This window comes from Tachypleus tridentatus, chromosome 13 (genome assembly GCF_004210375.1).
Source record: "Tachypleus tridentatus isolate NWPU-2018 chromosome 13, ASM421037v1, whole genome shotgun sequence".
Taxonomy (NCBI): domain Eukaryota; kingdom Metazoa; phylum Arthropoda; class Merostomata; order Xiphosura; family Limulidae; genus Tachypleus; species Tachypleus tridentatus.
Window position 1 is genome coordinate 12572481 of NC_134837.1, and position 26868 is coordinate 12599348.

At 32.5% G+C, this 26868-nt stretch overlaps 1 protein-coding gene across 1 annotated transcript in view; it reads right to left on the bottom strand.

The window, feature by feature from the left end:
* Positions 1 to 26868, bottom strand: part of LOC143240634 (fibrillin-1-like) — a 209582-nt gene that overhangs the window by 105541 nt on the left and 77173 nt on the right. The window contains 12 exon segments of the mRNA XM_076483387.1: positions 251 to 379; positions 1664 to 1714; positions 2515 to 2655; positions 3777 to 3905; positions 5659 to 5784; positions 9395 to 9520; positions 12745 to 12850; positions 12852 to 12955; positions 18839 to 18964; positions 24251 to 24373; positions 25258 to 25383; positions 26264 to 26386. Of these exon segments, the coding sequence (XP_076339502.1) occupies positions 251 to 379; positions 1664 to 1714; positions 2515 to 2655; positions 3777 to 3905; positions 5659 to 5784; positions 9395 to 9520; positions 12745 to 12850; positions 12852 to 12955; positions 18839 to 18964; positions 24251 to 24373; positions 25258 to 25383; positions 26264 to 26386 (1410 nt within the window).

The following is a 26868-nucleotide window of genomic DNA, read 5'->3' on the forward strand; positions in this document are numbered from 1 at the left end:
GGTTTAAAACAGCAAACCAATAGTCTTTAGGTGTCAAATTAATGTTAATTTAATAACTGTAATATAAAGATTTTACTATGGTACTTATAAAGTTTGGTGTCTCATAGAATAACGTTTAAATACACACTTCATTTAAATAGAGTAATGCAAAATAATACATTAAAAACACATTTTGTATAAACTTTCTGACATTTAAACTATAAATATTAAAGTATAATAATTTAATAACACAAATGAAAATAATACTCACCAACACAATTATTACCACTTGGGTCTAAGGTTAAACCTGGTGGACAGTTGCAATGGTAAGATCCTTCTGTGTTGACACAAAGTCCTCCACCTTGGCAGACATTTGGAAAAACTTCACATTCATTCACATCTGTTAGAAATATCCATAAAAATGTTTTATGTACTTCTTTGTGAGGAATGAATTTCATAAAAGTGTCTAAGTTTCCCTTTCAAATAGTGACTGAAAATAATTAAAGTTGGAATGTTTTCTTTAGTTTTCCACTAAATGATTTGCAAGTCTTGAGACTATTTAAAGACATTTGTGTAACATGAAACATTGGCTGTTGTGTTCATTATGTTCCTTATCATATTATATGTGTTTTTAAAGTTTTCATTTGACCATATTATTAAAAAACAATAACCTACACAGAATAAGTCTACTTATATTGCTCACCCCCAAGCTTCATATAGCACCTGCTACAATACATAATACATATTGTTTAACACCCCACCCTATACAAAGGCTGGTACAATATACAATACACACTGTTTAACACCCCACTCCATACAAAAGCTGGTACAATACATACAAGACTGCTCAACAATTACAAATTTCTGTATGAATCCAATGAAAAATAACTTGTTAAAAACTATTCACTGATTTTGAACATACCCTATTCTATATTTTAGAAGAGGAAATATTGGATTTTTGCTATAAATATCAACATATGAATAAATGAAATGATTTATTATAGTGTACCATTAGCTATACAAATAAAAATAAAAATATTCATATATCTGAATTACTATAAATAATAAATCTATGGATAAAAGTAAATTACTAAAAATACATTAATAAAGTAATATTTAGTTGCTAAAGATTTTCTTCCTGTAGTAGTACAAAAATTCAATTAGTTATTAATCAAATATTGATTTGTTTGCTTGTCTCCAAATTCCTTTTACAATTTTGGATCTAGCAGGATCAAACTTGGTACATGGACTAGGGGTGTCTTTATTTTTATGACATAGACTTCCTACAAAGGAGGAGTAGAATGTATCCAAAATATCATCAAGGCATGACTGGGGTTTAGGATTAGGTTATCAGAGTGGCTGAACCATAACCCAGCTCACAAGCTAGCAGGACAAGACATGGTATACGTGCTCAAATACCACAAACAGGTGTCTTAACAAGGTTTTCTTTCAATTACAGACCCACTGAGGTAGATATAAAAGTAATTGGGGATAAAAGAGAAGTTTGATTGGTTAACTGGAGTCTCTGTGAATCTTGAGAGGGTGTTTGAGCCCTGTAGAAAAGCATTAATATTTTATACTAGTGTGATTGCAAATAACAAAATATATCTAGAATAATTCAAAAACTTTATAAACACCTTACATATCAAAGATATAATCAGCAAATGCAGATTATAAAATTTACCTGTACAAGTTTTACCATACAACATAATTAATCCTTTAGGGCATGTCAGATCTGAAATTCAGAGAGAGAAAAAAGGACAGTTTATACAACTAGTTCATATAAAATCAAAGTACAAGTTCGATGTAACAGTCCATACCTTCTAATTTGTAATCAAATTACACATTACAGAGAGATTAAAACTAATAAATTTGAATAACCTTATAAAAAATTTTACTTTATACAATTAATAAATCAAACTGCTATAAAAGTTCATTTGTTTGTTCTTATGAAACAAACAAATGAAACATTTTATACATAATCTAAACAGACATGATTACAGTTTTCAATATAATTCACAACAGCATGTTAAAAAAACTAAACACTTTAATTGTCTGAAACAAAGGTGAAAGTACTTGATAATTGGCTGTCACAGTTTTACACTAGTCCTTTTTGTAAAACAACATACTCAGTGATAAATTGTGCTGCATACAATTTATCTTTCATTCAGTTCTGAGGTTGTTCTTCTTTATTCGATACTTATCTTAAGTTCAGTCTTTTTTCTGATACTAGATAATAGCAAGCTGATATTAACTGTAGATACCTTAGTTTGATAACCCTAGTTTTTGTAGTAAAACTTAAGCACTGAAACTGTTAATTCTTCTTTATATTACAATCTCTTAGTTATTGATTTTATCATGTCAGGTCAAATAAGACTGATCAATTTTTATTTGTAAATGTAACTGATTTTATTTTATGATATTACAAATTTAGACTACATTTATATTGAGTGGTCTGAATGTTTGTAGTTACAGACAAAAAACATAAAATCAAAATTAAAAATAATGATGAATAAATCCCAATGCTATTATTACCAGCATCTCTGCATCTTTGACAAGGACTGCCCCACGCCTTCCCAATTGTAGCACAGCATTCAGATTTCAGTATGAGTTGTTTCACATCATTTTCACACCTGCCATTATGAACAGACAACCAACACACACCTTTTCTGTTGTCTGGTTGAGTCATATAAAAACAACAAAAGTAACTATTAGTATTACTGGCAAAATTAATGCCCAACTTACAACTGATGCCATATTATTATAATCTTTATAGGCAAGAAAAGAATATTAGACTCATTAAACTCAAGTAGGTCATACCAGCATCCAGCCAAAAACCCTGGTTTACCCATCAGACAGCGACAGTGTCTGTGATGACAAGAAACCCACTTGAAGTAAAAATGTACCTCAAGACAGCTGGTATGGTAATTAAAACTTTTATTAAAATAAAGTAGAGAATAAAGTTTTGACCTCTTTGTTAACCTGAAGATGACTTAAGAAGACTTTTATTTTAATAAAAGCTTTAATACCCATACCAGCTGTCTTCAGTGACAGTGTCCAATAACATTTTTATGTATCCTTGGTTGGAAACTAATTTTAACCATATTATAATCCACCTATTATAAATAAACTGGCAATATAAGATATGATGATAATTATTAGGATACTGTGAAAATACATCTGGCAGAAAGAGCAAAAGAATCATCATTTTAAGGAGTTAATCAGCTATACTCCTTACCAGGTTAAATTTTAGTTTCACTCTAAGTATGTAGTTTGCACTGATCAACTTATTAAGCACCTCACTGTCACTCAAATCACACACCCACAACTTACAGTGCAGGGAGTATTTTGTGAGTATTTTAACTTGGTTTGCCAGTTCCCAAATCTAGAGGTCCAAACTGCACTCTACTTTAATTTCTAACTCCTTTTATTTAATATGTTCATAATTAAAACTTCCAAATGCAGCAACAATAATATGACATTTTCAAAGGTGAGCCTTTCATCTTTAGGGAAAAAGTGGAAAAAATAAAGGTTCACCTTTCAAAAGTGCTTGGGTTATAGGGTTTTGTGACATCTTATATTCAAACTTCCTAAACCCATGTCTTTGTGAAACCATGAATAACATTTCCAAATATACAAGTGGCAAAAGCTGCAGTAAAAAGAAGTGCAAAAGTCAATGACTAGGTATAACAGATATTCATCACAACATCAGACTATTAAACTAGGATATATAATGTGTGGAATATGGCCTGAAAAGAGAAAGGACCCTAACTTCTAACAGCAACTATAGGACTCACCGATACAAACATTTCTTGTTTTATCAAGAGTAGTTCCTGGTTCACACTCACACCTATAGCTGCCTTCTGTGTTTATACAGACCCCTCCAATACAGACATCTTGACCCGGTACACTACATTCATCAATATCTGAAAAGACACAATATCATATGATTAGCCTCTAATGTATTAGACCTAATAAGTTTAAAACAAATATATGTTATTACATATTTCTTAATCTTTCATTGAAAAAAAAACTAATAATTTTACTCTAAGATCAAGAAATTCAGATGTTAAACCTCATTTTTACTCCATCCAAAATAATCTAAATAACTTTTTTATTCATAAAGTTTATCATAACCCTCAACAAGCATGACTGAAATTATATTTGTTCATAATAAACTAACTTTATATTTTTCATTTTGTGTTTACTTACTGATAAAGTATATTACAATTTACAGCTCTATTAAGATCTAAAACTAACCTTACTTACTGTAAAAGCTGTAAATTGTAATATACTAACTTTAACTTTGTAATGAACATACATCTTTAATTTGTAAAAACAGAAAACAAGTACAAAAACATTTAATTAATTACAGATCAAGTTTGGCTAATAAATACAATAATAATACCATTCAGATATAATGTAATATACATAATATAATTTTATAGTATGCAAATATTACATCTTCACACACTCAAAATAAATATCTCATATTGACATCTTAAAAATTCCTCATTTGTATAATACTAAATCCAGTTGAGGTGATGTCTGGATGTTACTTTCTGGATCAAATTCCTGTCAAGGAACATATTTAGTGTTGTACAAGACAGTTCCAATGTATCCTACTTTACCTTGCTTAAAGAGTTTGGTTTGTTTTGAATTTGCACAAAGCCACACAAGGGCTATCTGCACTTCATATCCCCAATTTAGTACAGATATACTAGAGGGAAGGAAATCAGTCAACACCACCCACTGCCAACCATTGAGCTACTCTTTTACCAATGAATACTATGATAAACTATCACATTATTACACCTCTACAGCTGAAACAGAGAGCATGCTCAGTAAGAGGAATTTAAATCTGTGACCCTCACATTACAAGTCAAGCTCATTAACCACCAGGCCAGGCCACGCCACGCTCTGTATAGAAAGTTGCATTATAACAGTCACATGAAGCATAAATACTTTTAGTTCTTGTGATCCAGTGTTCTGATTGGTCAAAAATATGAATTGAGGATGTAGTTTTCATCAAGAAGACTTGCTCTTAATTCATTATGAAAGTCTTGTCTATTCTACAAACTATAGTCCCCATATTGTACTCTCATTTTATTTGTTAATTTCTTTATGAATATATCTGTGGATTATTATTTTACTTCAACTTTCAAGTTGCAATGTAATAGTTTGATCACAAATAAATCATCATTCATCTTGGGTAACTTAACCAGTCACTTATATCTGTCTTTCCACACACTAGATCCTCATATATCTATTGTTACAGCAATCAGGTAATTGTGTGCTAAGCTTATCCTCATAGTAAGGAAAACAGTTTAAAAACAGAAAGACAGTAAAATTGTTAGAGGCTCAAATTTATCCAAATATAATATGAAGAGAAGTATTATTTTGTTGAATTTTCAGTAGTTTCTAGTTAAATAGGTAAAAATTAAAAGTCAGATGCTAAAAACAACATACGGTGAAAAAGCTCAATGAAAAATATGTCAAGGCAATCAGACTAATATAGGCAAACACAAAAATAAGTTTTCACTTCAGTTATATTAGTTGGTTCTGGAGGAAGTGCATTATCATTCAAAAATGAGTCAATTTTTTAAAAATAAGAACCATTAACTATGAAAGTGTGGCCCATTACCTGACACTTTAGATACATAACATAAACACACATACCCTCGCACACATTGGTGTGGGTGTTGTGCCTGTATCCAATTGGACATGTACACTGAAAGCTGCCTGGTGTGTTTCTACACTGACCCTTATCACACAGCAGCAGGTTCACTCTACACTCATTGATATCTGAAAAAAAATATACATATATCATTAACATATACAGTAAAGAATAAAGATTTAATCAGCTACAATATCCACAAAATTATGGTGTTATTTTTTTAACCAAGAGCACAAGACGTCATGACAGTTTCCCGTAAATTACAAAAACATAATTTGACATACCACTGAAACCATGATTACTAACTGTGATTTTGCAAGTCCTTTTCATATTTGTGGCCAAATTATATATTTCTTCTAAATTCCAAAGAAAATAGATTCTACCACCTGTTTAACAGACGTACTATTATGAAACATGAACATTAATGTTGAACTAAATGCAACAGATAATTCTTAAAATGTACAGTTGGATATACAGAGTATAATACTTATATTGAACAATACTTTTCAAGTTTTATGTTACAGGGTACTTTCTTAAATTATTTAAACATATACTTACTTCTATTATTAGTTACCAATAATTACAGCATTTAAAATAAATTATTCCATTATTAAAATTTGAACCAACCTTTTAATTTGATTGATTCGAATTTATTTCAGAACAGGATATAACATGTATACAAGTGTTTTGTGTTTGTAAACATTTGCAGTATTTGCAATGCTCTACTTAAAACAAGTTGGATTTGAGTCAAATATTAAATGTTTTCAATGGTGGAGTGAGGAAATAGCATCAGACAAAGAATGGCAGGATTATATTATACTACACTACCAGTCAGACACATCTTCACCTAATGTGCAATATTACAATCCTAGGTTATCTGAGTTGGAGGCTATCCATATACTATTTTTAGGAAAGATATCTTTCTGGATTATGTTAAACCTTTCAGATTACCCCCCTCCATTTTCAGTACTGCCTGCCCGCCCAGCAGGAGGTAATTATAGACAAGAAAAGAAATATTTTTTTACTGATAAGCTTTCATATAATTTTGTTATATACAAAGGACTGGTTTCTTACGACAAAGTTCACAATAATATAGTGTTTTTGCACTTTAAGAACACATTCAACAATTCTTAGAATTCCCCTTTCTTACTATAAGCACTATTTTTATCCATTTTATAACAGACAAACATAAAATATATATCATAATAAAAGGGTACGTCTGTGCAACTTCCACAACTCCAAACAAAATAATGTAGAAACCTAGAATTTTGCAGACATACTAAGTGGACCCCTAGGGCATGCATTTGAATATTATTTCTTACCTATACGTGTGTGTGCATGTGCAGACATCTTTTTAATGAAGCAAGCTAGCACAAAAAACCACATAGAAAAGTTGTTCTTTATATTACAAACAGAAATCACAGACACGTCTGTGTAGGTGTGACTGCCATAGCTCCAAGAGGAAAGAACTTAGAAATCTGAAATTTTGCACCAATATCACATACATCCTAAGGATGTGTAACTGGATATTATTACTCATCCAGTTGCATGTGTGCATGTGCATCTTTTTCATGAGGCAAGGTGGCAAAAATATTAGAGAGAAAATAAATAGTTCCTTGTATTACAAATTTACAGATACACATCACAGACAGACAGACAAAAACAAATATTTTTATCAATTTTATAGTTCATACAATTTATTTTATACTTTCAGCACATACACTCTTAACAACAATACACTTTTATTGCTAAACAACACGATATGAAAAGTGTTGGAATGCACTGTTACCAAAAAGCACTGGCTTTTCTATATACGAGTTGTTATATAAGGAATTACTTATTGTCTCTGTAGTTTTTTGCCATATTGCCACTAGGCTTGAGCTTCAAACATACTCATACATGTAGAAACCAAAATACTGGTCTTTTATTCTTAATGAAACTCTGTAGAATGGACAGCAACTGCCTGTTGTGGAGACACAAGTGTATAGAACAACATTTCAAAAGTCTTCTGCCTTTCATTTTCAAGTCAGTGTGTGTGTAGGTGTTATCGGTCTTTTATAGTATCCTGGTGGATTGTGGAGAGTGTGTTATGATTGGTTGGATTATCACTGTTTCTAATTGGAGGAAAGATTTCCTGTAGATTCAACTAATGGCAGGCACAGGTTACTCATCTCTACTCCAGAATCTCTGTTTAGTGAAGGTTTAATAGTGTTAACATAAAATGATTCTTTGAATTTCCTTGTCTTCCAGTATTTGTCTGTGTCGATGATTCTAGTTTTCTCCCAGATTATTCTGTGTCCAGTTGATGTGGCTGAATTTTATGTTTTCATGAGTCTTGTGCTACCTTTATGTTCTATAATTCTTGTCACAAGTTTTCTTCCCATTTCACCAATACACATTATCATTGCAGGAACGTAGAATTTCATAGATGATATTTTTCATTCTCTTTGGTACGTCGCTGTTTGTTTTATACCAGAATGGAATTTGAAGTATAGTACGATTTCCACTGGACTTCTATGTTGAACTTTTTGAATTTTTCACTGAAATGTTGAAGGTACGGTAGGTAAATGGTGGTAGTGATGGTAACTTTCTGTTGTGGTCTTCTTCAAGGAGTTTTGGATGAAGAAGGAGGTGTAACCATTCTGTTTAAAACTCTCTACAATCTTTTGGCGTTCTTCTTCAATGGATGTCTTTGCAAATGTTTTCTTCTCTATTGTTTAGGCACTGGATTATACCATGTTTTATCAAGGTTGGATGATAGGACTAGAAGTGTAGGTATCTATCTGTGTGGATTGGTTTTCTGTATACAGTTGTGGTTATTTGTCTTGCTTGTTTCTTACTTATTAGATTCACACATTGCAAATAAAGTCAACTGTAAACTCAGGATTTTAAACAACTGCAATGTATCTTGCTTAAATAGAAAATAATGACCTATTTGTAGTGAACCAAAGGAATACACCATTCAATTTTAAGTTATAAGAAATCCATAAGAGTTAATAATTATCATAGCTTGCATTAAAATTACAGTATTGATGGAAATAACCTTTACACACTTATGGAAGGAAAAGGATTTTAGTGTAATGGTTGATCAGTCTCCTAATCTATCCAAGCAGTGTGATGTTGTTAGTGGTAGATCAAATAAGATTTTAGGTGATATCTACTGAAATATTAAATTCAACTCATTTGGAGTAGTGCATTCAGTCTTGGACTCCTTACCTAATGAAGGACATGGAATTGTTGGAAAGGATTTAGAAGAGGGCTTCTAGGATGATACCTGGGGTTGAAAGGTTGTCATGTGAAGTTAAGACCTCTGAATATATTAAAGACTTGACTGAGGCACACAATGGAGAGAACAGCGGATCTAAATATAAATTTTGGTAGGATAGAAACTGTGTTAAGCAATAAAAGTTTCATTTTTCTAACAGGATTGTTAGCCTTTGGTATCGGCTGCCTTCGAATGTGGTTAATACAATACATTATATGGAGTTTAAGAGAAAGGTTAATAAATATCTGAATGATAAAAGCTGGTTTTGAGTTTTTAAGTTTCATTTAGTAGCTGGGACAGTCTAGATGGATCAATAGGGACTTTGTTATCTTTAAATTTTATGGTGTGTTAAATGCTTTTTAAGTGAGAGACTGTGTGATGTATTGTTTTTGTGAGTACATGACTTTCTAATTTTTATTGTAAAATCTTTTTGTAGCCTCAAATACTAACAAATAAGAAATAAATTACTTTACCTGTGCATTTCTTTCCAGTAGAATCAATCTCATAACCTGGGTTACAGATGCATCTATATCCTCCATGTAAGTCTTCACAAGCACCATTCACACATATTGAAGGATACATCACACACTCGTTAACATCTGGAACAAATAGTAAGAAATCTTCAAACCATACCTTTATTAAAACATCAATAAATAATTTCAATGTAATGAACCAAAAGTTAAAACACCTGCAAAATCACAGTTGAGAAACGTCAATCAAATGGTGTATACAAAATAATATGAGCAGTTATGCACAAAAGATGTACTTAAATCACTTACAAAGGTTCTTCAAATTAAAGAATAATGATTTTAAAGCAATAAAAAATATATCAAAATGGAGTTACTTGATCCATCATAAAACATGGCATTTCTGAAAATAATATACATATCAGTTATCTACTTGCAAATCTCAATATTAAAAGCACTTAACTTTTAATATTATGCAATAGTGCATAGCTTTTTAAAGTTAAAAAAGGAAATGCCATTTACAGTGAGACTTTCTATTTAATATGGCACTGTTCAAAGAAAAAGGCTATGGAAGTTAGGCGTCAAACATTTGTGAAAACAGTGTTCCATACAAGAGAAACATTTGTATGTACACACACACACACATTATATGTATATATGAATATACATATGTCTCTGAATGATGCTTTTCATAGTTTATAAATCAGTTAAATTGCATTATGTTACTTTTGAAATCTGAGCATAATTTTTCCATTTCTTTTTTCCATAAATTTTGCCATTGTGGTGATTAATTTTAACCATAATAGTACTACTCATAAAAATCCAGCTGCAGGGTAACAAATGTCTGGTGGGAATACAATATTACACTTTTATTAACATTTAAATCTAAAGCAAAACTTCCATTAAAATCAACTGAAAGATACATGAAATATCAGTTAACATATGATAAAAGAAAGGGTCCATTACATCACACAGTAAGATATACATTCCCTACCACAGGATGACCTTTTCTATACCAAACATAGGAAACACCCTACAGTGACCAAGGTCTGGAAGACAAATATCCAAGTAATATGTAACAATCATAGATGAAAAGCAAATCAAACACTTACTAGCTTACAAGAGAATGAAACCTCTTTACCAGGGAAGAAGATAGTTAAAACTCATTATAATATAAGGTAAAGATATGCTAGTAAACAAATGAATCACATATGACAAAGTTATTAATATCTTAAAGATATATTCAATTAACATAAATTTAACTAAAGCATTATCATATTTATGAACATTTGGGTAAAACGAATATATTTAAGGAAACCGAAAAAACATCACAAACTCAATAAGATTTAGAAGAAATATCCTCTTAGCACACATATCAAAGGTTGTATAATATCAGTAACAACTAAACAAGAAAAAAATAATAAACATTGTAGGAATTGGGTTGTTTATTAACAACAGGGGTCATTACTGGTATTTAGTGTTTGCAGAGTTAAGAAAAGAGAATAAAGTGAACAACATATCTTACACTTATCAATATCTGGGTGAAAATATAAAGACTTTATAACAAAAACTCAACAGTATATCTCTCACTGATAGAGTCTGAAAGGAAGTAACCACTTGTAAAACACAAACTGAAAGAAATGTGATTCTACATCAGAAAAAACGTAACCTAGACCATAGGGTAATTAACAGAAAAATTAAAAAAACATGTAACTATGTAACTTTACATCAGAAAAAGACAAGTAACCTAAACCATAGGATACTAAACAGAATAATTAAAAAAAGATGTAACAATGTAACTTCACGAGGAAAAGACAAGTAACCCAGACCATAGGATACTTAACAGTGTAATTAAATTCAAGAATAAAAGTACTCCACTGACAACAATTAAAGGTGTATACACATTTAAGAATACTTGGAGGAAAACAACTAAAGAATATATCACACATCCATGAAATCTTTGATGGATTTACTGTCATATATTTATTTTGATATAGACATCTGTTTAAGTTACATGTGTATTTAGAAATGTAAATAACTTATATTGTTAAATCTGTATTGCTCAACTGCCACCTATCTACTAAAATTGTAGAAGATTCTTGAGCATAACAATCAACAATATACATGTGTGCATAAACACTGGTGTATCATCTATATTATTGTGACACCTCTTGTTATGCCCATAACACAACACACCAAGAGATTAGTTTGCTATAGTTGTGACAATATAAATCTCAGAATCTATAACTGTAATTGATACAACACTTATCAATCAGAAACTTTCACCAGGAGTATTCACAGTTTTCAAACCATTTAACTTCGGCAGATTCACATTGGACATTAGTATTTTTATGAAAGCATTGCATAAATTCATTGGTAGAAAAACTCGGTGTGTGACTGCTAAAGAATGAAGAAACAGAGCTAGCTACCTACCTGTTAAATGAATTATACCTACATCACCTCGAAATTAATTCGCTCATTGTGAACCCTTGATAAAAAATATATCAAGAAATACCAAGACATATAGAAGACTCAATACTGTTTGTAAGTTTGTAAATGTTTTGTACATTGATCATTATTTGTAATAACCATTATTGTATATTGTATTATTCTTTGTATATTATAATTGTTTATCAGTCTTGTTGGCAAATATCATAAACTGTATACATAAACATTTATTTAACTTCTAAGTATCATTTAACAAAGCTTCAGGCTATTTAAAATACTGATATGTAACAAGTCTCAGATACCTTCATCAAGAATTAAAGGAAATTTCACACACATTCATTCATATCTGAAACAATTAACATAAATAGACATACGTTACACACATGAAAAGAAGAGAGAGATTCCATTCAAATAATATTAATCAGAGAATTATACAAAAACTTTAATTCTTAGTTGAAGATAGCCTCTTTAAAATATTTTGCAAGGTTGTAACAGTTGAAAAATTATTCCATTAACACTTACTGCAGGATACCTTACATTAAGAATTAATATTTCTGTTCATTTGGTTAAGAAGTTTTGTACACAGAGACAGGTTCTGAATGAATAATTAGTGGAACAAACATTCGTAATAAAGTTTCTTTATCAAATTATATGAATAACCAGCCTCCACATGCTGGAAAACTATGAAATTACAATTATGAAGCCTGACAGTTTATTGAATAAATCAGTATGTAAACCAGCAGGTGGTGTGTTTAGGGCATAACTTTTCCTTAGAAGTATGTTTCAGATTAAGATTTTTTTTAATCTCATCTGATCAAGAACTAATACTAAACCATGTGTACTCAAAGTTTCAAACACCAAAGCAAACAATGTAAAGAATAGCAAAATATATAAAATCAAATTCATACAAAATATTTCCTGTGGAGCCTGTCCGCACAACCTGACGTATTCCGTAGTACCAGGGAATGGACAAGGTGTGCATGGAGTTCCCCCAAGCTGGAGTGATACCGTCAATTGTAGCTCCAACACAGCAGCATTTAGATTTTCTCACAAGCATTCGTGATGGCAGACTACATTCTCCATCTTTAAACACAGAGTAACAGTAGTCTTGTCTAGTTTCTGAAAGCAAGACATATGCTATTTTAGGATAAACACAAGTCACATTATCTGATATTACCCTAAAACGACATAAAACTTTGTGTTCATGAACAAATTTATAAGGTTAGAATGTACCTTAGTCAGCGTTATTGTAAGCAGTTAGTAACAATGCATAATCAACAATTAAGACTAAAATGTATACAACTAAAGAACTAATACTGAACCATATGTAATCATAAACTGAAACAAAACAATGGGTTATCTGCAAAGACAAACAAGCCAAATGAAATATAAATTCAATACTAAACACATGAAACCAAGAATTAAATAATCATGAATCAATCCAAGTTATTCCAGTATGTGAATCTAATTAATAAAATATAAATTATGTATATGTTATTGAATAGAACTAAGTACACATACAAAGCTATACTATCATTTACATTAAACTTGACTTCAAAACAACTAACTAATTGAACTTTTTTACAGACAATGAAAGAAATATATTTTAAAATGAGGAACATACAGTAAGGGAAAAAATTAGAAGATATTCAAAGTGTAAAAAGATTTTTAATTCAAAAGTCTAATGGTATGGTTGAAAAAGAAATGAAACTGTTTTTTTTTTCTTTTAGTTTAGAAAATCAAAACTATAAAGCAAAAGTTATGAAAGACTTAATGATGTATGTGTGCATGTGTTTTTCTTATAGCAAAGCCACATCGGGCTATCTGCTGAGCCCACCATATTTTAAAATCTTATAAGAACAATCTACATTCAGATAAAGATGGAATTTTAATTTACATAAATTACTTACAGATTTAAATTATAAAATATCCCCTTTAAAACTGGATAAATGCATCACTTTTGATAGCGGTTAGCAACATTATGAAACATTACAAATAAGAAAAGCCCAGACTTTACAAACTGAATACAACCTAATTTAACAACTTTCTTGAAAAATTTTACTTTATGGGTTTTTGAAAATGGAATAAAATTTTCATTCTGTGAGAACTGACATTATTAAATTGGTTCCAAACGTGGATTTATGACCTATCATACATTATATATCATTTAACTTTACAACAGAATCCATACTACAGATGTTCCAGTATAAACCACAAAATTACTAATTCTTGAAAAAAAAATGAATAAAACTAATAAGAAAAGTTATTGTACAAGAGCAGACACACAAGTTATAATTTGTTTGTAGAATGTCCCATTATTAATATGTTTGGAGGAATGGAAAACATGCATTAAAGATAAATTAGGTTGGAGATTATTAATCAAGTCACAGGATAACCTGTTCAGGATGTTATTTAGAAAATAGCAACATATATTTTTATTGTCAAATTTTATTTTATATACTTGAAATAATTTCAAGTAGTTATAAGGTTATATTTTTTCATTGCTTACAAATGTTGAAAATGTAAAGCTATAGAAAAATACTTCTTTAATCAGTGATGACGAGAAAACCGTCTTGTAGAGAAAAATATATGTGTAAAAACGACTGGTTTGGGTCGAGAAAATGTTTTACGTAGAGAAGCGAACAACTTTTCAACCTTCTTCAGTCGTCATCAGGTCCACAAAGAAAGAAAGAGGTAACTGACTGATAGCTGACCACATGTTTGAAGGGAGTTGTGTAAGTGAGTGTAGGAATATGGAAGGCGTACCTAGATGTTTCATTATATTTATTGATATAGGTATAAAGTTGTTTCTTTGTATTAGTTTATTTTGGGCTTGAGTTGTTGTATAAGTAAACCTTCTTTAATTTTTTGTTTGTTTAGGTTTCTATATTTAGTATTTGGATGTTTTCTATGGTTATGTTGATTTGCAGTGTTCGAAAACGTGTGCAGGTGACTTTTTGTGTTCTTTGAATATGGTTTCCATTTTTCTACTTGTTTCTTCAATATAAAAGTCGTGGCAGTTATCACATTGCATTTTATAAATAATGTTGGTGTGGTGTTTGTCAGTGTAGTTTTTACACAGTATAGACCTCAGTTTTGTGCCTGGTTTTTGAATAAATTTGGTATTAACTGGAATGTCATATAATGTTACAAGTTTTTGCCAAATGTTGGCTATTTTTCTGCTGATGTCACGAATATATGGTATACAGCAATATATGGTTTCCTGATATTTTAATTCGTGAGATACGTTTACTTTTGTTAGTTGATTTTGCTTTTTGTCTAGGTGTGTGTGTGTGTGTGTGTGTGTGTGTGTGTGTGTGTGTGTGTGTGTGTGTAATGTTTTCTACGGTTTGTGGAGGAAACTTGTTGATGTTGATGAAGTATTGTTTTGTCTAATTCATTGTTAATTTTATCTGGTGAGCATAGTTTTATGACTGTGTTTATTTGGTTTCTTAGTATGTCGAGTTTCTGTTTTGTTTCATGACCAATAATGTCCACATATGAATCGTTTAATTACAATCCTGATAAATACATAGCTTGGACATTCTTCAAATATGTAACAGCCAGTTCATTCATCAAAGACTCTTTTAATTTCAAGTCTAATCTTAATCAACTTAATCATAAAGCCTTAATGGCCAGTTTCGATGTTATATCCCTCTTTACAGAAGTCCCAACCGCTGAAACCTGCAAGATAGCCTTAGAATTCTATATCCGAGCAACAAATTAGCAACCTTCATAGAATTCACCAAGATGAAGACAAACTTCATGTTCAACGACCATAACTATATACAAACAAATGGCCTAAGCATGGGCAACCCAGTATCACCAGTTTTAGCCAATATTTTTATGACACAAGTTGAAACACAAGCAATTAACACAGCATTACATCCACCACTATACTGGTACAGATATATAGATGACATGGTTGCAGGATTCACATCTACAGAACACACACTTAATTTTTCCAATCACATTAACTCTATATATCCCAACATTAACTTCACATGTGAACAGGAAGAAAGCAATCAAATATCATTTCTTAACCTCAAAATTACAAGAACTGACACACAATTCAAAACATAAATCCACCAAAAAAATCACCCATGCTGGACTATACATTCCTTGGGTCTCAGCATATGAAACAAAACAAAAACTCAACATACTGAAAAACCAAATAAACACAGCCATAAAACTTTGTTCACCAGATAACATTAGCAATGAATTAGGCAAAATAAAACAATACTTCATCAAATTCAATAAGTTTCCTCCACAAACTGTAGAAAACGTTATACGCACACACCTAGACATAAAGCAAAATCAACTTACAAAAGTAAATATATCCCACGAATTAAAAAATCATAAGACAATATACTGCTACATACCATACATTCCTGACATCAGCAGAAAAATAACCAACATTTGGAAAAAACTAGTAACAAAATATGACATTCCAGTTGATACCAAATTTATTCAAAAACTAGGGACAAAACTAAGGTCTATATTATGTAAAAACTACACTGACAAACACCACACCAACATTATTTATAAAATACAATGTGATAACTGCCACGACTTCTATATTGGAGAAACAAGTAGAAAAATGGAAACCAGAATTAAAGAACATAAAAATTCACCTTCACACATTTTTGAACACTGCAAGTCAAATAAACACAACATAACCATAGAAAACACTGAAATACTAAATAAAGAAACAAACATAAACACAAAATTAAATAAGCCTTACTTATACAACAACTCAAGCCCAAAATAAACCAATACAACGGAATACCTTTATATCTGTATTAATAAATATAATCAAACATCCAAGCACACCCTCCACATTCCTTCACTCAGTTACACAACCCCATTCAAACATGTGGTCAGCTATCAGTCAGGTACCTCTTTCTTTCTTTGTGAACCTAACAATGACTGAAGAAGGTCGAAACATTGTTCGCTCCTCTACATAAAAAATTTTCTCAACCCAAGCCAGCTGTTTTTACAAATATTTTTTTCAATACATTCTTTATATACTACACTAAAGAATTAAAAGCAAAATAACTAACTTAATCTGAAAATTGTAACATAAAATTAATGAAATAGTGTAGCAACATCCTTATTCTGTTTGTTGAATTACAAAAATTACACTGTTAACTTGTACTTTATAGCAAATGTTCATTAAAAGTACAAAATAAAGTGAGCAAGGAGAAAACTTATCAAACTTAGTGAAATCAACTCACCTCCTACATCAAAAAATTTAAAATTGTAAATTAAATTAATATCAAACAACATACAATTAAGATCTAAGATTAAAACTAAGTAATTAAAAACCATTTGACATAAATATTAAATCACACAATCCTGAAACAAAAACAAGCATAAGAAAATACACTAAATAATTTGGGATCAAGAAGAAGTACCAGATAATTTACAATTAAGAATACATGCAGCACAAAACTGAGTAAAATTAGGATCTACTTTAATAATCCATGTCTACATGTAAGAATACATGCAGCACAAAACTGAGTAAAATTAGGATCTACTTTAATAATCCATGTCTACATGTAAGAATACATGCAGCACAAAACTGAGTAAAATTAGGATCTACTTTAATAATCCATGTCTACATGTAAGAATACATGCAGCACAAAACTGAGTAAAATTAGGATCTACTTTAATAATCCATGTCTACTTGTAAGAATACATGCAGCACAAAACTGAGTAAAATTAGGATCTACTTTTATAATCCATGTCTACATGTAAGAATACATGCAGCACAAAACTGAGTAAAATTAGGATCTACTTGAATAATCCATGTCTACATGTAAGAATACATGCAGCACAAAACTGAGTAAAATTAGGATCTACTTGAATAATCCATGTCTACATGTAAGAATACATGCAGCACAAAACTGAGTAAAATTAGGATCTACTTTAATAATCCATGTCTACTTGACAAGTAATATAAAACTAAATACTTCCCAAAAGTAATACCAAATCAAATGTAAGAAAAACTAACAAAAATTTACAAGTAATAATGACAGTTAATGTCAGACAACATGTAATCAAGCCCTGTATGGTCAAGAACTAACACCCAACCATATGTAACCAACAGTTAACATCAAATTAATTGTAATCAGTCCTGTGAACTAACACCCAACCATATGTAACCAACAGTTAACATCAAATTAATTGTAATCAGTCCTGTGAACTAACACCCAACCATATGTAACCAACAGTTAATGTCAGACAAATTGTAATCAGCCCTGTATGGTCAAGAACTAACACCCAACCATATGTAACCAACAGTTAACATCAAATTAATTGTAATCAGTCCTGTATGGCCAATAACTAAAATCCAACCATATGTAACCAACAGTTAACATCAAATTAATTGTAATCAGTCCTGTATGGTCAAGAACTAACACCCAACCATATGTAATGAACAGTTAACATCAAATCACATGTAATTAGTCCTGTATGGTGAAGAACTAACATCCCAACACATGTAACCAACAGTTATCAAATCAAGGATTAACATTAAACCACATGAAATGAACCAAGTACTTCAGAATATAAAGTTTATATAGTTAGAAATTAATAGTAAATAATTTATGTTAATAATTAATACCTAATACTACACTATACGAAACAACTAGTAATAAAAAGCCATAAAATTAGACAAAATAAATAAACACATTATTTGATGCATTTCTTATGAATCCAAACGTCAAAGACATTGTATCCTGCCTAATCACAATGTCCAACAGTTACAAATATTTACTACTAAATACAAAAACAGTACCAGTATAAAAACAAAAACTCAGTGAAAGAAAACTAAGCTCAGAGGTGGAATTTTGGTGTCATTATAAACTAAGCATTAGAAATAAATCTTTAAATATATCCACACTTCATACCAGGGCCAACATTTCTGTACAGATTAAAATTAATTATGTGTCACTTCTACGAAATATTGTTTATCTTGTGACCATATTGTATACTTACCAACGCAAGTTCTTCCTCCGTTGGTTAATTCAGTACCATCACGACAGATACACTTAAAACTCCCAGGTGTATTAAGACATTGTCCATTTATACATGAGTTAGGAACTTCAACACATTCATTGATATCTGTAATAAAGTAAAATAAAAAATAACAACATATTAGTGATAAACTAACACACTTATTAACTTCATTTGATGTGGTATAATATTTTCATTCTTTTCTTTCTGCTACTAATATGAGTAAAATTTATATGTCTAATGTAGTTACAATCATATTTCTTTCTATAAAAACAATAAAGATCAAAAAATGAAGTTTTATGCCAGTTTAGTTTGGTTCAGAATGTATCAAAAATAACAAAAAAAGTGAGAAAAACTGTAGGAGGGATCAGGTGCTTCTCTGAAACAAATGATGTGAAAGTAACATCTTTTAGAAGGTTGGATGGTTGGTTGATTTGGTGTTTTATGGCATAAAGCAATTAGGCTATCTGTGTCAAACGTGTGCTAAAAAGTTAAAATTAATTTTAGTAAATTTCATAAATGGAGAAAAAGTTGTAAAGAACTTTCTGTAGCATAACTGTATTTATCATAACTCACCAGGAAGACCAACAGCTAAGTACAAAAACCACCATCAGTCACCTGAAGTTAGCCTTTCCAGTCCAGGTTCTGAGTTATTTGATGTTATGGCCATTTTCAGAAAGTAAAGTAATAAAAGTTTTTAAAGACTTGTAGCAAAATTTTCATAATAACTCACCATGATGACTAACAGGTAGTTCAAACAGCAGCATTAGTCACCTGAAATTGGCCTTTCCGGTCCTGGTTTTGAGTTATTTTATGTTATGGCCATTTTCTAATTTCAAATTAAACTAGATGGACTTTGATTCTTAAAAGGGAATCACATTTAAAAAGGTCTAATGTATAATTTAAAAAAAACTTAAAAACATTACTCAGGTGAACAGTATCACCATCACCAATAACACTGTCTAATGTTATGGACAAACCTTGGGACAGAAGTAGATGTTAAAGAACAATGGGCCAGTCAGTTTCGAATATCAATGAGAACAGGGTCTGAACCAACGTGAAGTGATTCCAGCGCCAGTAGAGAACTAAGTGAGTCAGTATAAATAGTGCAGATTGAGTACTGCTTAGCTTCCATGTGATCCAGGGCAAGAGAAATGGCATACAGTTCAGCAGTGAACATAGAAGCTGTAGAGGAAATTCTTCATGCAACCACTGAACCAGAACAAACCATGGCAGAGCTCACACAGTCACCTGATTTCAAACCATCTGTATAAATAGGAATGGAAGGATGGTTTGAAAGATGTTCAGCAAATAGCAGACAGTATTCCAATTGGGAGTGTGCTTTTCTCAGATGACTGAAAGATAGGTCACATTTGGGGATTGTAAGAAGCCATGGTGGGATGGGCTGACCAGTGGATACAGCAATGTTATCCAAGGACAGACCCAATTCATCCAACTGCACCTGGATACAAAGGCCAAAAGAAGCAATGGCAGTTCATCTGTTCTGAAAAAGTATGGCCCACCGAGGAAGCAAAACACAACCCCAGGTGGGATGCTTTGGTAAAAAATGAAGTTTCGAAGCATATAGTAAAGACAGTTGCAAACGGTGTAGGTGCAAAGAAGGTTCATGAGACTATGTATAAACTCTGAACTGGAGAAGTACAGAAAGCCCCATTGCAGAGCCAAAGTCCTTGATGATGAATGAAGTCCAGCATTTTTAACGCCAAAATCCTGGCAGAGCCATAGACCAGTGATCCATGATCAAGTTTCGATTGAATAAGTTAATGATACATCTTTAGCACAGAACAATGATCCACTCCTCAAGTCATAAAAGAGAGGGATATAGAGAATGTTCAGTGTTCTTGTATATTTGACCTGTAGCTGCTTCATGTGTGGTCAAAGATAAGCCTCAAAAACTTTATCACATGCAGCACAACTACACCGATATGGAGTTCAGGATCAGGGCGAATACCCTGTTGGTGGCAAAAGTGTATGCAAATGGTTTTAGAGAGAGAGAAGTTAAGGCCGTTTGCTGTGGTCCACTTCAGTAAATGATTGAGGGTAGTCTATAGCTGCCACTAAATATACCTCATGTTCGACGACTGACATGAGATGTGAAAGTCATCAACACAGAGCCCTTTTGCAACAATGAGAGGGAGTTGTTCAGTGATGGCATTAATTTTTATACTGAAAAGTGTGATACTCAAAGCACAGCAATGAGGGACTCAAAGTTCCTGTAGAAAAGAACAGGAAAGTGTTGAACCCACATGAACTTGGAAACTCCTGTCCATTAAAACATTTTTAATAAAAATGGGCAAATGGCCACGTATCCCACATATATGAAGGTCTTGCAAGATGCCATACCTCCATGTTGTATCATAAGCCTTCTCAATGAAAAACAATGTTGATACAAGATGTTGTCATTTGAAAAAGGCTTATCTGATTGATGTTTCAAGTCGAATCAGGTGATCCACGGTGGAGTGCTGTCGTCAGAACCCACATTGAATGGGCGAGAGGAAATTGTTTGATTCGAGGAACCAAACAAGATGAACATTAACCATCCTCTCTAAGGTCTTACAGAGACAGCTCGTTAAAGCAATTGGACTGCAGTTTGAAGGAAGCTTGGGATCCTTCCCAGGCTTAGAGAAAGTGAGGAGCAAACGGAGAGATCAACAGCGTTAAAGACTGGCTAGGTGCATGAAAATAGGTACAAGAACCAGTATTTAAAAAAGAAAGGTTGTGATCAGAGAGCAAAAGCTCTTCAGAACGACCCCTCCTTTCAATATCAGCACTTCCCTAGAAGGGATGATGTCCACTAAAGTCCCCCAGGCTTAAAAAGGGATACGGCAACTGTTCAATGAGAGCATCAAAGTCTGATTGATCATATGTCTCTCCAGGCAACAGGTAGAGAGAACAAACAGTGATGGTATGACCCAAGGAAACACAGATGGCTATGGCCTCCAAGAGTGTTGTCAAGTGGCAAAGATGGTGTGAGAATATGCTGATCAACCAACAGTGCCACCCATCCATGCACTCATCCATCACACAGCCTGTCATTACTGTACAAAGAAAACCACCAAAAGGTAGCTGTATTGGCAGGTTTCAGAGAAGTTTCCTGTAAGGAACGACATACAGGATGGTAGGAAGCAATCAGTGTTTTGATGTCATCCAGATTAGAATGTAAACCTCGAAAGTTCCACTGTATCAAGGTGGCCATTTTTATATATGTGTAGGCAAACTGGGTGGAGAACCCTTCAGTTTATGACCACGTCTTTTTTCCTTACTGTCCTTGTTCAAGGGAGGTCTATGGGCCTCCATGGATCCTGCCCTGGGTCGATTTGGCAGGCCTTTGCTGTTGGAAGGGAATTCCAGTGACTGAGAACGTGAACAAATAATCGTTTTGCATCTTAGGGTGGGAGAAGAAGATGTATCCGAGAAAATGTCCGTACCAGAACCAAAGCAGGTGAGGTGGAACTTGGGAGTTGTTGGAATGTGCGTAAGGGTCATAGATGGATGTTGAAGTTGATTCATCAACTTTTTTAACCATGGAGGTCAAAAGACTATTCATTTGTTTTGAGAACAATTCTTTTGGAGGCACAGAAAGATCTGTCTGCACTCCCATAGTAGTATTGGAACAAAGTGCAACAGCATACGTCTGAGATGAAGTGGTGGGCAGCAACTTTCGAGCCTCAGGATAAGTAATGTTACGAATTGTTCTCAAACGCTGCATCTCTTTGTCTTCCAACCATTTAGGACAAAAACAAAAGTAGGACAGGTGAGAGCCATTGCAACTGATGCAATGAGGGTCCATTTCACACTCACAGACATCATGATCCTTGATACCGCAGCAAGCACACGTCAAGGAACCCCGGCACGACGTCTTTGAGTGACCAAACCGCTGACACTGCAAACATCAGAGAGGGTTTGAAATGTACAGCCATATCCTGCAATTAAGATAATCTGCCTTGATGGTGGCAGGTGGACGTGGTAATGTAAATGTCAGAATGAGGCTATTGGTCAGCATCATAATTCCATCTTTGCAAGTGAAGATACGCCTAACTGCAGGAACTCCTTGGGTGGAGAAACCAGTGAGAATCTCCGACTCGGGGATGTTCTTCAAATCCCTTTCAACAATAACTCCTCGTGATGAATTCAGAGTAGCACGAGGTGTAACATTGAGGTATATCCCCAATCGTCTTTGCATGGACGAGGAGTTCACTGTGTTGAGACGTGGATGCTTCCACCAATGTCACCGTATCAAAGCTTCTTTACAGACTTTTGAGAGCCAGCAAGTCCCTCTAGTCCATTCTGAATGAAAAAGGGAGACATTAGCCCTGAAGGTTTGTCTGAAAGAGAATGTAGAATAAGAAAATGAGGTACAATAGGTGTCACAATGTTGAAGATTCAGCCTGAACTGAACTCAGAATCTTCAAGACATGGTGGTTTACCCATGGACTATTTTTTCACTATTTAAGTTTTTATTTGGAGGATCCATAATAAAAAAAAAGAAATTTCAGTGCCCACTGACCCCACCCACCATAGATCCCTAGGAGGGGACTCACTACAATGTCAAACAAGGACAGTGCAGCAACACCAGGGTTTCGTGAGCACTATACCCAAACACCAGCATCAGATACAATCTCCACAACACCTGTTGAGAACATTCACCACTGGTACTTGGTCGACCCTAGCCCAAGTGGACCAGCTGACTGACCCAAGGGGGGCTACCCAAAAGCTGCCCGTCTACAGGAATTCAAGGCCAAAGTGGTGTGTTACAGTTGGACCCCTCAACCACTAGGATCCAAGGTCGCCATGCACAGCAAACACATGGGTGAATGTTTAGATCCCAGAGAAGATAAACTGAAAGAACATAACCTATCCTGGGAGGGCCCTTCACCATGTATAGGAGTCCATACCAAGGGATCGTTTAGGAGAACAAATCACTCAAACATTTCATTCTTGTATCTTAACCCTTTGGCAGACAATCCTGGAATTACCAATATTTTAATGCTAGTAGACAAGATAAATTTGTTACTAATGTTTAATTATTCTCTTTAATAAACGATGTACATATCCATAGTGAGCTGCACAGAGTGCATGGGGAATACTTTCACCTTTAAACAGCAAATTTTCATTGTTGATACACCCACTACCATCCAAAGCATGAAATTCATGCACAAGACATTTATATGTTCTTCAGTAATTTACTAAAGATATAATGGCACTACTCTTCACTGTGGCATTTAATTTATACTAAAACAAATAATTAAAAATCTCAATGTAATGCATGATTTTTAAATATCAAAAATTAGGTTACAGAAAACTTATAAACATACTAACTCAAACACATAAATATATCCACCTGTTGAGAGTCTGTAGAAAACAAAAACCTACCAACACAAACATATCCATCTGGAGAGATCCTGTACCCTGAGTTACATACACATCGAAAACTGCCGTCAATATTAACACACATTCCATTCTCACACATTCCTGTTACTCCACATTCGTCACGATCTGGGAAAATTAGAACACAAAATGTTTTTAATACATGCAAATATATATAGAAATAAAAAAGAAATTCTTCACTTTTTAACAGCTTCTTACCTTATGGCAAGAGAAGCAATTATAACAAAACAACCCACAAAAAAATGAAATAATTTCAATACACTTCAGCCTGTACTGAACTTATACATGTGTCAGTAACAACAAAACACCACTTTAGTTATATGTTGTTCTTGTATGTTATGCGCATAAAACCTTTCACTTGTTAACAATGACCACCAGGTTTATAGGGTTATTACACTCACTCTTAATTGAAATAGTCAATAAGCTACTCCTGTACAAGATATTCAGTTCTCTGACGAACAATACAATTATTCTTTTTAGAACAACAAAACAATACTTTTAACTGGATTTTATGGGCTTAAAAGAAACTGTTATTAGTATATCATTAGTTTTCTTCGTTTATTTTGATGTGTTTTTAAACATGTTTGTTCATCTGTACTTTGAGATTATGTTCTTTTTGCAGAAAAACTAAGCTGCTATGTTTTAAAATAGTGGCACTAGTCACCCTTCTTTATTAATTCTAAAATCCACTTTGACAAACAAGTTAGAGAATCATATGAACAGTGAAGAAATGAAGACTAACCAAATTAATTAGTGTTAACTCTCTTCTGAACTACTTTTTTATTTGATATCAAAAGTATTGTGTGATTATGTAACAAAAGGTTGTGACATATTACATTTCTGATACACATTACTCCTTACAAAACATTTTAGGGTAAAGACTTTTGTTTTAACCCCTCAAAGTAAGACACTGATTTGATCTTTATGCTGTTAGTGGAGAGAATAAAATAATCTGTAATACAATAGTTTATTGTTCTAAAATTATATCTTACCAACACAAAATTTGCCACTGGGTCCTAAAACAAAGCCTTCCTTGCAATGACATTGATAGCTTCCTGGAATATTTTCACACTGACCTCGATTGCAAATTCGACCATTTTCAGCACATTCATCAATATCTTCAATATAAAATAAATACCTAATCAAATCTAGAGTTCATGGGTAATTGAACATAAGACCAAGATTCAAGAAGATAAAAAGAAACATTAACCAGACATGTTTATTGTACCAAAACACTACAAGAAACAAAGGATAATGCAGTTGTTCACCCTAGCTCGTCTGGTAGAAAATTTTTATATATAACAAACAGGTAAAGACAATGCAATCAATGCATAGTGGTAGCATGTTTCAAATGTGATATGACAGAAAACTTTTGAAGTTAACTTTTTGCTCAAAATACTTGTATTACAAAACTGTTTTTCCCTAGCATCCATATTTTTACCTCGTCTTAGAGAATAATTGAATTTCAACTCCTTGTTGTGCATGTGAAGTCACGTGATCCAAATGAACTGAAATGTTGAAGCCTTATTAAACTTGTAAGTTTATTATCACAAGTTATTAATACACTTACATTTACTCAAAGTTATTCTTGTTTAACTTACAGATTAGCAAGTACAATAGTATAGACAGGTTTAATCTGAATAAAGCTGGGATCTGTTTAACCAGGGTCATTCTCATTTAACCTATGGATTAGCAAGAACACATAACATAACTTTGTTCTTATTAAACTCATCTAAGATCTGAATGACAGGAAATGAGGAAAGAATTTGCATACTGTTAATAATTTAAACTCATGTAATCTTAATTGTGAAAATAAAATGAACATGAAACATTTTATGGAAAGAACATCAATGTTATAAAGAAGACCTATTTATCTGTAGTGAGTTCAGTATAAGGGATAAACCTAAAGTAATGAGAAAAGATCAAATACCATATTGTCAAAATTATACTAAAATACAATAACTTATGGAAATATTGAATATTTGTTTTTTAACTTACCGATACAAGCATGTCCCAGATGAGCTAGAACATACCCTTCGTTGCACTGACATGTGAATGAACCATCAATGTTTACACATACTCCGTTTGCACACATACCCTTAGTTGCACATTCATCCATATCTGGGCATAAAAGAGAGAGAGAAAACGTTAAGAATTTAAATAGCTATATGTTTGTGAAAATATACACAATAATGAAAGTAATTAAAGAAACATACACTTGCAGAAACCATAAACGAATAATAGTAACTGTATGCAGAATGTACTAAAGACACAAAACATTGAAATAAAATAACCAGTTTTTAGTCATGTAGAGTGAAATTAACAGTATACTCTATAGAAAAGAATGACTTACTACACAGCATGGAAATGTAATTTGTAAAAAGTAGATCACAAAAACTTGGCTAAAAATATGATGGTAACAAACTGCAGTTATAAACTGATGTAATAATTAATATCTGTTATGTTTACTGTTTTCAATAAAAAACAACTCATTAGCCACCTTGAATAAATAGCAAAAAAATCTATATTTAGGTGACAGTAAAATGTACCATATGGGAGTTTGTACAGTTCAACTGGCATATATTCAACTAGTAATTACAGTT